At 35.1% G+C, this 17,529-nt stretch overlaps 1 protein-coding gene across 1 annotated transcript in view; it reads right to left on the bottom strand.

Moving 5' to 3' along the window:
- LOC129227615 (uncharacterized) overlaps positions 1-17,529 on the bottom strand; it is a 181,619-nt gene that overhangs the window by 75,742 nt on the left and 88,348 nt on the right. Inside the window, exons 2-5 of the mRNA XM_054862203.1 lie at positions 7,111-7,220; positions 2,339-2,630; positions 1,949-2,227; positions 688-984 (exon numbers count right to left, since the gene is read on the bottom strand). Coding sequence (XP_054718178.1) covers positions 688-984; positions 1,949-2,227; positions 2,339-2,630; positions 7,111-7,220 — 978 coding nt within the window. The remainder of the gene's footprint in view (positions 1-687; positions 985-1,948; positions 2,228-2,338; positions 2,631-7,110; positions 7,221-17,529) is intronic.

Below are 17,529 nucleotides of genomic sequence, written 5' to 3'. Positions count from 1 at the left end.
TAGAAATTTGGTTTAAAACCAAGAATTCTGAGTTTTGGTTGCACCCCATACTTTATCTTAATCTTATATATAACCCGTTCTTTCTATTCTTAAATAGTGCGTATAACTATCCTGAACCCAGCACAAGTTTTTTGTGAATCAAATAAGTATACTAAACTGTAAGCATATAAGTATCATAGAAAGTTTTGAACTGAGTTTTTAATTAAATTAATGAATCGAGTTAATGATATGAAGTGATGATAAAAAATAGTTCTGTAGTAACAGACATGTAAGACAACTTCCAGTCGTTGAACCACAAGATTCCCTGGCTGAAGCTAATCTGTAGTCAAAACTGTTTTTAAGTTCTTTTGCATGCGTTGATTTGTTTATTAAAAGTTTATAGCTAAAGATATGCACGGTGGTATTTTTAAGAGTTATTCCATTTTATGTGTTATTGAATTTAAAGCAAGCGAATAGTATTAGAGATAAATCAGCGTGAAACATCTTTTTAACTAAGCAATTTTAATTCCAAAACTAAAATTATGAAAGAACTGCTTTTTTTAAATGATGGAAGTATTAATGTTTACACATGTGCAAGTGTTTATTTATTTTTAAATTTGTTAATAGTTTTCACAAAATTCATTGTATTCTTCTCTGATCAATTCAATGACATGTGAAACTCAATGAAGTCGTATTGATAAATCTTACCCCTGTCGGAAGTGCCACAAAACAACCTGTACAGATCTCCACTGCTGGACTTCAGGGGTTTATGGATATCCGGCCCTTCAGCATCGCCGACTGGATCGTCTGGATAAAGAACACAGGTCTTGCTTTTGTCGTAGTAGAGAAATGAACGGCACATGAACCCCCGTTCGGTTAGACTGTGGATGCACTTGTCTGAACAATCTTTGAAATCACGAACTGTGAACATATCCCGCTCGTAAGCACCTTCTAATTCCTTGCCAGCCTCCAAAATAAGAGCCGTTGCAGAGCACAAATCAGAACCTATTAAAGCGAAGAAAATGAAAAGAAATTTTATTATCATACGAGTTAGTTCATACAAAATCTTGATGGATGTAGAAATTCTGCTACAAACATGCAAAACTTAGCAAAATTCCTATTCATGATCAATCCTTAATCTGTCTAAAGTCTCGTATGCAAGCCTTTTGGATTTCTAGATGTGGAATTAATCTAAATTCCATGTTAAATTTTCTTTTTCGGATACATTGACTAAGAATCTGCATGAATCTTTGAACAGAGCTTTTGAGTAAGAGGAATAGTAATTTATGGTTTATGGAGAAATAACTTTAATTTGACAAAATGCCATTTTTGATTTCTGTACAGAACGCGTGAACAGGGATACTCACAACGCAAGAACTCTTTATGGATTTAGCATTCATGTGCTTTTGGTAAAAATTAGTTTCGGATTTTTCAAATTGAAAGCCTTTTGTCTTAAAGGAAAAGAAAACAAGAAGGTTTACTGGACTTCTGGATGCAGCTCAAAAACAAGAAGGCATCTTTTTGGACATCTAAACACTCTTCTTAAGCAAAATGATACTGTTTTGAATTTTTAGACACGACTCCAGTATGAGACAACGGCTCACTTTGAGCATCTGAAACGGAAGCCTTGAAAACGAAATACGCATTTGGATTGAAAAAAAAGGTGGTTGACTTTAATCTTTCTTTTTTAATTGCTAGCTATAGATAGCAGTAGGGCCTGGTTACTGAATAGAACAACTAGGCAGTTGTCTAGGGCCCCTGCTTGTCAGAGGCCGACTGAAATTTTTTTAGCCAACGTCTAAAGTTGCAAGGTTTGACTACAGAGGGGTCTCGAAAGAGTGTCTGGTCTAAGGCCTCCCGTTATCTCAATCGGGTTCTGGCTAGCAGCCATGAATATTTTGCACTGCGAAGTGATATTTTCATATTTGAAACATGTAACACTTGCAAAGAAAATAAAGAAATTACTTACCAGATAGGCACAAGTTTTCCATGTAATCACTGTTAGCGTCAGACATGAATCCTCCTGGGTTCATTGCCCTTGTCTCCCGACTGAGTCGACAAACAGATCCAGCTCTATCAAAACTGCAGGATCGGCATTTGAAACTTTCCTCGTTGATGCATTTGCTTTCACAGTCTGTTCGATTAACGGCAAACAGTTCTCTGTCCCCAGACCCGCCTTCAAACCGAAATCCAGGCGTTCGCTCCATGACGTAGAGCCGATTGCTGCATTCTGTACTGACTTTGCTGGCTGTTGAAGAAGAGAACAATTTGTTATCGACGCCTATTGTACCTCGGCAAGAAAAATGACACAACTCAAGAAAATAAAAAGACAGCATTAGAGGTAATCAAGTATACTTACACGTAATGCAGACTTCATTGAAATGCCATACATCTTGCGCTTTTACAAGCGTTTCAGAGCCGTCTGGTGACGCTTGATCGTAATATAGGTAGCAGCTAGAATCTTCATATTCTGCTAGAGTTGAGCTTCTACCAGATATTACTTCGTTTCCTTCCGGTGCGGGACTTATCCTTTTGCCCGGCAGGAAGTCGAAGGAACGACATTGTGGTACATGTTGAGTTGTAGTTCGATCCTCCGCGCATCTTCGTATGCATTCAGAAAGGACCCTGATGGGTAGGTCCTTGCGGGTGATCTAAAAAGAAATTTTGTTTTTCTCTCTGCTTACTATGCTCAAAAGCGATTTGTCGTGGAGGTACTTTTCCACTAGAGGTACGTAATTTGACAATTTTACTTTATTTATCACTGTTGCAAACAAAAAATTTCGTAGGTTGCGACATTCATACACTCAACAACTTCACTTTCTTAATTCTCGGGTTGCCATATATTTGTAGATATTGTCAATCACTTTAAGCAATTTTTCTATTGTCGCCAAAGTAGTATGTAAACAAGTCGTCAAATTAAGTGACGTACCTTTAACGGAAAAGTATACCATCTATATATATAATTCTCTTACGTGCCGGCAAATGAAGGGGTGAATTTCTAAACCTCTGTTGGCAACACTTCGCCGATAAATCATGTAAACAAACTTCTACGTTGTTTTGAAATCTTGAATCACAGAATACTCAACGAACTTTTTTTTTTTTTTGAGATGAGTTTGAGTCGGGCTGTGGCCCATTTCAACCTTAATCAGCAAAGAAAAGCTCAAAGAAGGCAGGAAACCGTTCTTGAATCCAATTTAAGACGAGCCATTTCCAGAGTTGTATTCTCTGATTCGCTGCCGATAATTTTTAGCGGCTGGGGAATTTTCAGTCAGCAGTTCCTTCAACAGATCAGGTGCGTCACACAATGCCGGTAACCGCACCTTTCCGTCATGGCAACATTTAGTATATTTATTTGCATTATTACGCTCTTTCTGCCAATAAAGAGCACCACAAAATTCGCATTCTTCACACATTGCTCCACAATCATGTTCATCGGCAATGTTGTTTTGAACGCGTAGGCGCTTTGAGCGTCGTCTATTCTCTGCTTCAGTACGACAGTTCGGAACTACTTTGATATACCCCCCCAAATCGGAAATTTGGCGACTTTTTTTGTTTTTGTTGACACAAAACTTTGTTGCCACAAAAATTGTTGCCACAAAACTTTTAAAAAAACTCAAAAAATGGTACAAAATACAAGAAAATACTTAATTTGGCAACAGCAAAAACCTAAAAGCTGAAAAAACCTAAATTGGCAACACCAAAATAAGAAACAGCAACCCTAAAAAGTCTGTAGGAAATGCCAGATTTGGCGCGTAATTTTTGGGGGTGTATATCAAAGTTATACCGACAGTTCAGTTCAAAATGAATAACCGAGAAAGAATTTACTTTATTCCTTTTATTCTCAGCTGAAAGGTTTCGCCAAATTTGTTTAGGGTTATAGTAGTTTTAGTATTGTGCAAGCAAAGTAGCCTTGGCGAGTTTTCGCGTTTTTAGTTAAACCATTTTTTGTTCGTGACGTGGCAAGGATTCAGAATAACAACAAGAAGGACAAACGTTTGAGAAAATATGTTTGGTGCTCTCTGAGCCTGTTTTTAGTCATGGCCAGCTCTATGTGGCATTATCAAGAACAAGATCTTTTGAAGCAGTGTCAGTTGTGGCTCCCAAACGGGACATTTTTAATTGTGTATATGAGGAAGTTTTCTCAGATTAGAATATATAAGAGTGTAAATATGTAAATATATAAGAGTGTAAATAATGTAAATACATCCCTCGGGGGAGCCTGTAACCCCTAGAGGGCGCGTCCCCAGGTGGCGGATAGGGGAATGCCTTCATTGGTTTTCCAATGGGTGGTAGAAGGGAAATAAAATACCTTCCGCGGACCAACAGGTAGAAGTGCAATCTCTCCAAAGCAATGACAGACACTTTTGTATCTATAATGGTAAAGTTGTGCACATTGCCAAGGCAGTCATCTTACATACAGCAAAGTTAAACTGTCGAAAATCTGGCTAAAGCAGACAAATTAACATTATGAACGTAATTTTCATATTGGTTAAATGGATGGTGACCTAAATGCAATTACCAACTTTAATTTTTACGGAAAATTTTAGCTAGGCTAATGTATTGGCATACAGCGAGCGAGCGAAGCGAGCATGGATCGCGAAGCGATCCACAGGGAACTGCGTAAGCAGTTCCGGGGGTTGGCGAGCGATAGCGAGCAGGGGGCGATAGCCCCCTAGTTAGTTAGAAATTAGTTTTACGCCTCTTTCAGCTGTGACATTGACAACCCTTAAACTGTTTACTATCTTTTTAGTTTTAATATAATATTGGTTTCTACACTATTCATCAAGAACAGTATTTAAAAACTTTATCGATTTCGAATCTCTTTAAAAAATTGGATCTCTTAAATAGTTTGAGGAGAAATGAAAAAAATCTTCTTTGTCCAATAAAGTAAGTTTCTTTCAGATTGAGCAGTGCTTTTGTATCCCCATCATCATAATCATCTTTATTATCTCCTACTACGGATTTTAATTTTGCAGCCTCCCTTGTTCTGATTTTTTTTCTTTAAGTATTATTAAAAAAAGGAAATGCAACCTTCTCTGAGAGTTCAGGACCACAGATGGCTAATTATTTTTTGTAGTTCTGTGCCTATATCATCTTCTTAAATACTCTAGTCTTGGATAATCTATATATATTTTTTCAAAAATGAGACATCGCGAAAATTTAAAAGTGATAAAAACGCGTTTTATTGCCTTCAATCTGTCTGTTCATGTGTAGACTAAGTTTAATATATTGATAAATCGACTTGATGGAAATGGCTGATTGAGAATTAACATACATATGCGTGGGTTTTCAGTGAATTGAGGATATAGGAGAGGATGGCCCAGATCGGGTAGGTCGCCGCATTCGTATGCCACTGCTTGGTGTGCAAGCTGCGATCTCTGCGCATGTCGTGTTTACCTGAACGCCCTCGAGTTTCAATCAATCACGGCGAAGCAGCAGTGAAGTGACTTGACGTAACCCGGTTTAAAATACGAAAAATGATATATATCTAAAAAACTGAAGGTATGTAACTTGTGATTACTCGAAGACTAGTTGATTTTTTTTTAAATATCAGTAATGTTACGTTGCTCTGTACTACCCACCTACAAACTACGATGGTCATTTCGTTTGTTACTTTTTTAAATTTATGATTATAATTAATGAAATAAAAAAAAACGCGCCTTCAGGCAAAGCGGGTGTAGGATATAATCATATATTTATTTGTAATTTCTTGACACATGTGCTGACTTAGATTTTCTATTTCAATAGGATAAGTTTCATTTTAAAAAGTTATTTTTTTATGATGGCAATTAATTGGTCTATTAATTTAATCAGTTACTTCTTTATGTTTCATAAACAAAAGTTCTGACTTAAATTTTCTATTTGAATTAAATTTTTACATTTTTTTTTATAATTGCAGGTAGCTAGTCAATGAATTGAATCATTTATGACTTCATATTTGATTGGAAAATGTACCAAACCACAATTGTAAAGCTCACCCGCTTTGGGTTCCCTGGTAGGGCAAAGCGTGTTTTTCAAGTGTGTGTAATGTTTGATAATAAATAAATACTGGGTTAGAAAAAATGCAAAAATCACTTTTTATTTTGAAGTTCAAAATCCTACTAAGAAATAGAACCGAAATTGTTGCGATAAAAATTTAAAAAAATACAATTTTCGAGCGTTCTTCGTTAACCTACCCGCTTTGGACCACCCTACCCTATGAGTCAAAAATAAAAAAGGCTGTAAATGGACTTTTTAAAATTTTGAGTAAAACGCCTGTCAAGATCAAACCGTCAGTAGGCTTTTCCTAAAAGGCTTTCTAATTCATTTTTTTAGAAAACAGTACCTACCAGGTTATTTAACTTTTGTATGCTTGCTGAATATTGACAGAAGTTTAAATAACTTTGAGACACATATGTGGTTATGCAGTCTAGAATCAATCTTTATCTCTCATTCTGAGAAAGTAGTTTTCAAAATCTCTAAGCTCTACGTAAAGTTTGAAAGCTGATATGGAATCATCTTTTTGTTCAGTTTGTGCTCAAAGAGAACCATATGGATCTTTTCCGCACAAGTGTGACTTGGCGAGATTTTCGGAAACCTTCTTTAACATAAAAGATTAAATTTTAGCATTATATTTTAGTTTTCTGTTTCTTCGTTTAAAGATAATGTAAATATTAAGCAGTGATGTGTAAAATGAACTCTATCATCCTTTAAAGAACTTAATATTTGCTTCTCTTTGTAACGACCTCCAGCCAAATTCAAGGAACGAAGATTGTTTGGAAATACATATTTCAGCGCCTTTTTTCCGAAAAAGCTTTTTGTTACAATGTTTGATACGTTTTTGATATTTTTCCCAACAAAATAATATCTATTTACAGTACCTTGCCTTGCCTTCAATTTCCTAGTTGAACCGAACCATTGCTTCGGTCACTCGTCTGGTCAGTGCTAATTCTTTTTTAGCTACCAGTTTGTTTGGCACTCTTGGCTTCCTTAAGAGTTTTTCCACCTCCAGATCAGTCACCTCTTATGCCGGGCTGATGAGTGCTAATTAGCACGAAACTGCAGTCCTCGGTTGGAATGACTGAGCTGGCGGTGTATTTCGTGAATATCTATGGGGTACTTGAACAAAAGACAGAAAAAGGATCAACTTACCACCTCTGCTCTCCTCGTTCCCCCGAAACTAGTGCTACTTGTCCCCGAAAGCTTGTAATCAGCTACTCTTTCAAACATTAGTTTCCCGACACCGTTATTGCAACTTTGAGCTAAATAAAGAAAAACATTTACTTTAGATCTTTTCTATGACAAAATAGATTTAAAGTTACTGTTCTGTGTCGGTAAAAAAAACTTTACATTTGGTTGCAATTAAAAACTTTACATGCAAATTTCTTGTCATGATTTTATTGGCATGCTCCCTAGTGATTTGGCCGAACACCGAACATTCGGCCACAACCTAGACCGATAGACCGAATATTTGGTATTCGGACAAATCACTAGGGAACATGCCAATCAAATCATGACAAGAAGTTTGCGTGTAAAGTTTTTTTATTGCCAACCAAATGTAAAGATTTTTTTTGCCGACACTGCATGTTTCATACAAAATAGGCAGGATAACGGCACCAGTAACAGACACGCTTAAGACATCGCTCTCAGGTTAACTCAATTTTCTGAGCCTTTTAATGCCTTTAGACTTTTTAAACTATTTTTCTCTCATACAACTACATCTCATCTAATTTTTGGTTGCTTCTGGATCCTCTAAATTAGTTGATTCTATTTTTATTTGCTCCATTTCGAAAAAAGGTCTGATCCACCAGTTACAGACTCCGACAGTTCTGATGATAACCAGTAACAGGAAGAGGGAAAGTTGTGTAATGAACAGAACTCCCCTTTTCTTTTCATAATGTGCAAAAGTTCTTTGTTTTTAGATCAATCACTGGATTACCAACTGTTGTTCAGAAATTAATAAAATTTTGTGTACAACATGATGATAGGAAGGGAATTTGTGTAAGCGAATTAAAAAAAAAAAATAAAAAATTCGCTCCCCAAAGGCCATTTTAAATGAAATACATTATTTACCGAACATCAAACCTCGACCATGTGACTTTTAGCTTCGGAGGCATTTGAAACATCTCGTAAATCGTGATAATCCTGGAACTTTAGCTGATCTTTATATAGCATATAATGACATGTTCGTAGCATTTCCAGAGCATACCGCGGTCGAATGTTGAACGGTCGAAATTATTCAAGAAGGTAGACGAAAATGATAGCTGTCATGTTGAACATGTTCTGATAAAGATTTGTTTTTAAATCATCGTGTAAATGTACAGCAAATGTGTTAACTCATAAAAAACGCAATCTGGTGGCAGAATTTTGAACTACTTTTTTTGTTCGCTCAAACGAATTCCCTTTCCTTCATTCTACGCACTCTAAAAACAATAATTTCAAAAATGGCGAAAAAGTACTAAAATTTGAACATATCAAAGAGTCAAAATGGCGCCGACTATGTGGTATTTAAATTTGATGCATTCAAATACTCATGCAGCATGTACTCATTTTAAAAGTATTTGTGCTCAGTTTTGAATATGTCACAATTTCAAAATTGAACATTAAGCAAGTTATTTTCAGCAAGTTACCGTTCTCTAGCTAGTACTAAGGCACAAATACATCGCCAGATCAGGCATTCCAGCCAAGGATTGCAACTTCGTGTTTATTAGCACACATCAGCCCGGCTTAGGAAGTGACTGAGCTAAAGGTGGAAAATCTCTTACGGAAGCCAAAAGCGCCAAACAAACTGGTAGCTAATGCAGAGTTAGCACTGACCAGACGAGTGACCGAAGCTCGGTTCAACACGAAGATTGAAGGCAAGACAGTGGTATTTTCAACAATATCACTGCTTTGAGGGAGGTAACTTGCTGAAAATACCACTGCCTTCCCTTCAATTTTCGAGTTGAACGGAACCATTGCTTCGGTCACTCGTCTGGTCAGTGCTAACTCTACATTAGCTACCAGTTTGTTTGTCGCTCTAGGCTTCCTTAAGAGGTATTCCACCTCCAGCTCACTCACTTCCTAAGCCGGGATGATAAGTACTAATATGCACGAAACTGCAGTCTTCGACTGGAATGGCTGAGCTGGCGGTGTATTTCATGTATTAACCAAATTATGTACTCATTTTTAAGTATGAAATAATTCAGCACACTATTTAAAAATATGGGTACTCATATTTGAAACAAAATGTTGCAAGAAAATTTGTAAGCATAAAAATATTCATTCTTGAAAACTTCATTTTTCTTAGTACACAAAATCGCCAAAATTTATCAGCAAGTTTTCTTTAGTTCAATTAATTGTATTTGAAACATTTTGAGAATTCGTTTTTACTGAAATTGTGCTAATCATCCGCACGATATTACTTGAGCAAACATTCTTGAAATTGAGTGAAGTTATGTGTTTCTAGAAGATTTGAAAAAAAGTGTACATACATAGAGCTCTTTTAAATTTAAAAAATATACCTGGATTTTTCAATAAAAGTAAAATAGAAAATTATCTCAGTAATCTTTGATAACGTTTTAATGAAATGGTTATTAAAAAATCAGATGATAACAAAATAGTAAATCAAAAGAAAGAGCATGGATTTTATTTCCTAACGAAAAAAATGAGAAAAAAAAACATAATCAAAAGCACTTGTACTCATTTTTACATCAATACCACATAGAAACACTAGACCAGGAAAATTTCGTTAGCCTTATCATTCCCTGATATCATTCTATATCATTAACTGTAGCTTCAGTTCTCGATAAATGCAACCGCTCAGTTGACACAGTTTCAGTTAATGGTGACCCGCATTGTGTTTACCATCCGGAGGTTTTGTTTCTCACTGGTCTATTGCACTATGCATAAATAGAGAATCATTTGTTATGCAAATCCTAATAGTTCCAATGTGTGCGAATGGTGTAATATTCATTAACCTTTACAGAAAATGTTTGCCGAAAGGCGGGATAGAATTTGGAGGACAATATTGACTGAGTCTCTCCAGTTTTTAAAACTTGAAGAAGATGAAAAAATAGCGTAATCGAATGGCATTGCATCGTTTGGTCTTACATCAAGAATGCACCACTGAACATTCTACATCTCATTCTGAAAATAAAACAATCAATGAGCACTCAGCACATAATCCTAAGGGGAGAAATGTTACAGAGAGACATCAGCAATTTATTTTCTGTTTGGATATTTTCAGCGAAGTAAAATTTTTGAAAAGTCAAGTCGACACACTGTGAGCAACAGTAAAATATAATAAAACAAACAAATCCTCATATATATAATAGCGAATTCACTGAACGAGTTATGCTGACGTCACCAACAATGAAACTCGCACCATAGCATGATAATTTTAAGGCCCCTATATATACGAGCCGACGCATCAGCTTAAGATCAGCCTTTTTGGTTCGGAGCGCGTGTTTGAGTGGTTGTCTTTTCTGGCGAGTTATCGCGTTGGTGATTGTTCACTGTAAGCAATTATTAGCGGCACGTGAATTGTTTATAAAATAAAATATCATTTTCTGCAAATTTGGCGAAATCCAAAACTTCGCTGTGGTAACCCAAGCAGTGCAACAATGAAAAATCCGATCCAAAATGGCTAAACTTAAGCTGATGCGTCGGCAATAATTTTTTGGTAATGTTCATGCAAGAAACTGCTTTTTTTTTGACTGAGTCCGGTAACTTAACTGTTTTACTGGTAAAAGTATCATTTTAGGAGAATGAAGAAACGAAAAAGTGGTCAATTATTAACGCTATCTACTGGAGTTTAGGGTCAGTCCACCGGAGTTAAGGTTAAAATTTTAACTATCAAAATATCCTAAAACAGGCAATCGCTTCATTCAAATATTGAAGCAATTTTCACCCGCTATACCTTGACGGGAGATTTTCTAGTAAATAAATAAAGTAAAATAAAATAAAACAAACAAACAAATAAGTGAAATAAACTTGTTTGAATAGTTTTGGGGTCACTAAAATTTAGATGGCTCATGTCAATTTCCGCTTTGGTGAAGTAGTAGTAAGTCCTGTTCTGGAAATGTGTTAGACAAAAGTAGTTTTGGAAATATGTAATGTGAAACATATTTTGCTTACTCCTGAAAATAGTTTTAAATTAACTTAAAGCTGTAGGAATCTCCCCGACTAAATACCTTGAATTGAAAGTCGTTTCACTTTCATATTAAACATCAGTTAAATAGTACTAAACTTGAGCTTTTTTTTTCACATATCTTTTTCTCTTGCTTATCAAATGGATTTTTTTCCAGCGCGAGGCGCTTAATAGCGTGGGCTCGACCCGGTTGGACCTAATTGGTCTGATCGGACTCAGGCCAGCTTTGCTCCCCCTCCTCCTGTTAGACAATTTACAAATTCATGCTTAAAATATTAAAATTTTTACCCAGGGGACGTAGCGTTGAATTTGTTTCGAAGGGGAACTGTGTATTCTCCTCCTCCTCTATAAACTCCTTACTCCTCCTAATGCTCAAAGTGCCCTCCCAGAGCAGAAGGTCTGAAAGAAACACTGATAGTGTGGTGGAGACTGGAAGCCTTATTTGAAACTTTTTTTGACGTCAGAAGCTAGTAAATTGCGCACAAATCTCAAGAAGATTGGCTCCGTTAATCCTCAAACTCTCCAATGTCTCCAAAAAGCACAAGTGCAGAGTATGTCAAAATAACAAAAGGTGCAAAAAAAAAAAAAAAAAAAAAAAAATGTAGTCTTGTCCACATGGGGAGCAGTTACGAAAAGTTCGAAACGTAAGCTTTGAAAATTCCCGTTTTTTACCCCACACTGTAAAAACGATTCAGAAACGTTCCTGGAAAATAATAGGCAGTTGATGTGCCCAATTTCAACCAGTAACTTATCTTACAAAAACCAGGAACGTTTTCCGATAAAAATCAGTAACCTTCCTGAAATATTGGAAATCTCCGCTGTTAAAGCTAGTCGTGAACATTTTAGAAAAATTAAAGAGGTATAATGTATTTGATTAGAACCTCCCTGATTTACCAAGTAAGCTCCAGAAGCATTAACGTAACCACGGCCAAAGCTACGCGAAAATAGCTAGCAAGATCCGAGCATAATCCTTGAGCCAACAACTCCCGCCTCGCATAGCTTCAGCTGTCCAAGGACTTATTTGCTCCCATTGGAAGCTTAGTCAATCCAGACGGGCCGTAGACAAACTAAAGCCGGCATACTAAATAAACACACTCAGTCAATCTTTAAACTGGCAGCAAAAATTATTTTTCGCACCAGTGAAAAGTCTGCTTTCGTGCATCTTTTAGCAATTCAGGAAGCTTTTTTGCAAAGATACTTGATTTTGCGGGGGAATAGCTGAAAACCTCTAAAATCCCGAAACGTTCCACGGAAATAACCAGTAACGTTTCGGAATTTTTTTTACAGTGCAGGAAAAAAGTTTCTCCTCTGGGAATTTAAATTGAAATTATAAATTATGAAGATTCTTTTTTTTTTCTGGAATATATTTTCAACTTTTGTTCTAACTCAAAAAAAAAAAAAAGCATATTCACTAGTGCGGTGTTTCTTGAGAATTCACGAAAATTATTACCTGATTGTTGAAATTTAGCATCTTTCTGCAAAGTGAAACGATTTGTAGTAAAAAAACTCCTTTGTATCTATTATTAAGTTCGAAATCCAAATTTTCCAACTTTAAATGCTGTTTTTTCTGTGAGAAAGCATAGCAATCGTGCTTAAAGTTATGCAATCAATCTTTCCTTCAAAATTTCCTTTTTTCAAAGTTCCTGCTCCCCACTCCCACCCCAGGTTTTCTCATTGATTTCAATTTTCCAGGGTTTTTGCAACTGTAGCACACTGCACTTCTACGAGAATCAAGGAAGACTTCAGTTCTCCTTATCACTGAAACTAAGCTCAAGATTTGCTGGTAGAGTCAAGCTGAGCTCTTTGCTTTGTTCTAGACGGAAGTCTTCGTGGGTAAAAAGTTTACAGATTGGAAAGAAAGCTCTTGCAAGAGCCTCCGGAGATCCCTTGTACTCTTCTTTGGAAAAGAAACGAAAAAGCTGCTTCGTTTCCACAAACTTCATCTATAAAACACCTTATTCTGCATTTGAAAATATTTTTATCACTTTTTAACTGAAATTTTCTGCGTGGTAGAAAGCCAAAACAACGAATTAATTGGTCACTGCAGCATTCTTCATGACAAAAACCATGCATATATGAGATAGTGAGAAACACAGGGTTCTCTCCTCTGTTTTAGAGAAAGAAATAATACTGGTAAATCTGGTGAATGCTATTACTACATGATTTAGAAAAAAAATCATTGAAAACCCACCTAGGATCTGAACTTTAAACGCGTTTTTACCCGAAACTTCAAATGTCCAGTTACATCACTTTGTTTCTGTCTCATATACATATACTTGTTGCCGTGGAATGATCGAAATTGGTAAATGTCGACTTTTTTCGGTTATTCGTCGGAAATATTTGGTTTTTCGCAGATGTCTTTGGCATGTGAGCAATGATATTCACCAGCTAACTTGACATTTACCAGATTTCGTACTAATACACACACACATACATATATGCTGCTTTTTTAGGCAAACTTGGCAAGTAAATGTTAACTTTAAAATACCATTAAACATTTTTTTTTTGTCATTCTGTAAGCGCGTTTTTTCTCTTATTAATGTTTACGTTCTTTGTATAATGAGAAAACCGAAACAGCGGCTAGTTCGGGAATGGTAGCAGACATTCTAGTAAAAGTTTTATTTACCCTTTTGTTTCATTTATTAATTTATTTATGTTAAAATTAAGTAAACAAGTTTAATATGTAAAAAACCATTTAGTCCCTCATATTGAAAAAGTGCCTAGAAAATATGTTTTGTGCCTTGGTTTATTTTGCAAATAAGGGCAAATTATGGACCCATTTTTTTCTAATGGCAAGGCAAAGTAGAAGAATGTGGGGCAAAGTGAAATGGCTAAGGTGACGGAGCTTTTTCAATATGAACAAATTGGAAATTTGTTTTTTTACAGAACATAAAGAAAGAACATTGAATTTTATAATAATACTTGCATTGAAATAGTATTTTTTACATTTCTGGCGGTAAAATGGAAATTTTCACTTCATTTTTTTATGGGACAGAGGGTAGAACAAAATACTTTTGTAATGAAATGTTTTCTTTTCGATTATAAAAATATTTTTGGTCAAATGAATCAGTAAATAAAAGGTTGAATTAATAAATGAAAAGATGCAGAAAAAAAATAAACGAATAATTTAATTAATTAATGTTTGATGACACATAAACGAGTGAGTAAAAGAGTGAATGAATAATGAAATAATTGAATGAATGAATAAATAAGTGAATTACTAAATTAAGGTACGTAAATAAAGCAATTAATAAAAAATATGTTAGAGGTTTAATAAATGATTGAATAGTTAAACGAAATTAACTATTTCACTTTGCCCCATCCACTTCGTCCCGCATGTAGGGGAATGTAGACAAAGTGGAATGGTTAAGATGACTGAGAATTTTCAAAGAGAACAAATTGTAAATTACAGTACATAAAAAAGAACATTGTATTTAGGGTAAAACTTGCATTGAAACATTATTTTTAATTTTTGGCAGTTAAGTTGTACTTTCAAGAAAAAGTGGAAAATGTTCACTTCTTTTTTCCATGAAGCAAAGTGAAAAATGAAATATTTTTCAAACGAAATACTTTCTATTCGATTGTGAAAAGTATTTTTGAACAAATTAAGGAGCAAATAAAAGGATAATTGAATAAATGAAAAGATAACGAAACAATAAACTAATAAATAAATAAGTTAATTAATCAATACATGACGAAAAATGCATGAGTGAATAAAATATTGAAGGAATAAGAATATAAGTGAATGAATGAATTAATAAGTGAACTATTATATATAGTAATGTAAATAAATTATGTGATAAATGAACGTAAGTGATTTAGTAAATGATTGAATCAGTAAACGAAACGATCAATTTCACTTCGCCCCATCCACTTTGTCCCGCATGCACTTGACTAATTTTGAAAATATTAAAAATACAAATAAGCTAAATATAGCTAAATAAATACTGCACCAAAAATCAGAGGGTTCCAAATAATACTTAAAATGAAAAAAGAAGAACTTTATCATTTGATAATATCGAAATAACTTTTGACTTACAACAAAATATTACAATTTGATTATCCATTTTTGAAAATTGCTCGTATTATATGCTTTGATTTTCAAAGGTAATTTTTTTCTTGAACACTGGAAAAGTCTACATATGTTACTGCATAGTTAAAATATTACTATGTAAGTGGCGCTAAAAGCGGAGTAACTATTTCATCATTTCACTTTGCCCCACATTCCCCTTCTTGCCTAATTGTACAAAATATTTAAAATACAAATAGGCTTAATATTAACTAAATAAATGATGCACCGACTATTAGAAAGTCTCAATTAATATTTCAAATGTAAAAAAAACAAGAACTATATTTTTAAATAACATCAAAAATAATTTTCGACTTAAAACAAAATATTACAATACGAGCATCATTTTTTGAAAATTGCTCGTGTTGTTATATTCTGTGGTTTTTAGAGTTAGTTCTTTCTTTACTGAAACATGTGTTACTACTACATAGTTAAAGTATTACTAGATAGGTGACTCTAAAAGCAGAGTAAACATTTCTACATTTCACTTTGCATCGCAATTTAACTTTGCCCCACATTTCCCCACATTTAAAAGTTAAAAAGAGTTTTTTTTTCCCAAGAACATAACGTGACTTTACATCGTTACCTAAGACGGTCTTCTGGCACGCCCATATCGAGTGGTTTTGCATTCAAAAAGCGATTTAGAGCATTGATAGAAAAATAGTTGTCCCATATGTTTTATTTATTTATTTTTAACCTTCAAAATCCACTTCGATAAATTACGTGCAGAAGTAATCACCATGTTGTAAAGAAGTTTCATGTCACATGAAAACTTTCGAATTAAGGTTTTAGGTCGACAACCAGAACTGACAAAATCTGTCATCATTTTCACAGAAATGTGGAATAAGGTACCCATTTTTTAACTTACACCTAGTATAAAGAAGAGAGAGAGAGAGAAAGAGAAACCCTTTCCACTTTTATCTGCTTTTTTTCCGAATCTATTTCGAGGCATATTATTTTGCAACGGGCATTGATCTCGCTTCCCGTCCGCGCATGAGCGACCCTTTTTGATCATCCACACTATTCTGTCCCTTTTAGAATGATACTTCAGCCAAAATGTAACAAGTGTCTGGTTTGTTGAGTGGCACGCGAAAACTTGCAATTTTGATTTTTGTGTTCCTGCTGCGTATTATTTGAGTGTTGTTAACATGCGCAAATTAGCATCAAAATAGGTTTTCTTTCTGCTATCTGTCTGTCCTGTCCCCCTTTGCATAACATTTCGTTACATCTGTTATTTGCGCTTGTAGTTTTTTATTTTTTGATTTGCAAAATGAAGCCCTGTTATTTGATAACAGACCTGAATGAAAATTCTTTTCGTTAAACCTATCGATTCTTTTGAAGTTCATTTCATTATAATCGTCTTCTGTGGGCATTAAATATGAAAAGACTCTTAGGAAAACATTCCACACAAGTAACGCATAACCGGTCTAACTTCCATTTTTAATTTAGAAAAAAATAGACTTAAGAAAAGAAAAGAAAAATCCCTTTGTTATGTCTTTTATGAGGACCAGTCAAGAAGTTAATTGCACTGCTTACGAAAACAAAACAGACTAGAAATTTTCCGACAACTTTATTTGTAGCTTAAAGGAGTACCTCCAAAACCTACCATCAACATAATTACCTCAGTTATTTAAGCATTTGTTGAGGTGTGGTTCAAATTTTTCGATTTCTTCTGCAAAGAAACCACGTCCAATGCCTGACCACCTTTCTTGGGTTTCAGATTTTTACGTCGCTATTCGAATGGTATTAGGGTTTTAAAAGTGGCGTAGCTAGGGTGGGGCGAAGGGGGCGGTCCGCCCCGAGCGGCATACTTTTGGGGGCATCGATTCAACGGCTTTGGTGTGGAGAAAAAGTAAGGGAATCATACTTAAAAACTATTATTGGAGGCTAAGAAAAACCACTTTTGAAATGTAAGGTTCTGGTATGACTACTGAGAGTAAATTTACAGCATTATTCGGGAGAAGGATCGTCTCCCCTCCCTCTTTTGTACGGATTAAATTAGGTTGTCTTTTTCCTTAAATAAAGTTTTCAATTTTAAGTTCAATAATTTTCGATGGTTTTAATGTATTAGTAACGTCTTAATGAAAGTGCGGCAACGGAGCCGTCACGGGCGGCAGAAACAGTAACTCGCCACTGCATGGGACCAAAAACATGAAAGACATAAGGAAAAAAGTTTAGACAATGGCTGATCCCACAACTGCGGTCTAAATTGTTTCAGGAGGCAGCGCGTTTCATTTGCTGCATGCAGTCTTGCATTGTCATACAAGAGCATATTACTTTTGGACAGTGTACCTGGCATTTAAGTGACTTCAATGCACTTACAACTTTTTGCTCAGAAATAAAACAGGTCACGTGATATATTTTGAAGTAA

Source organism: Uloborus diversus, chromosome 8, assembly GCF_026930045.1.
Source record: "Uloborus diversus isolate 005 chromosome 8, Udiv.v.3.1, whole genome shotgun sequence".
NCBI classification, from domain to species: Eukaryota; Metazoa; Arthropoda; class Arachnida; order Araneae; family Uloboridae; genus Uloborus; species Uloborus diversus.
Note: the sequence above shows the minus strand (reverse complement) of the source record. Positions and strands in the feature narration are given on the sequence as shown.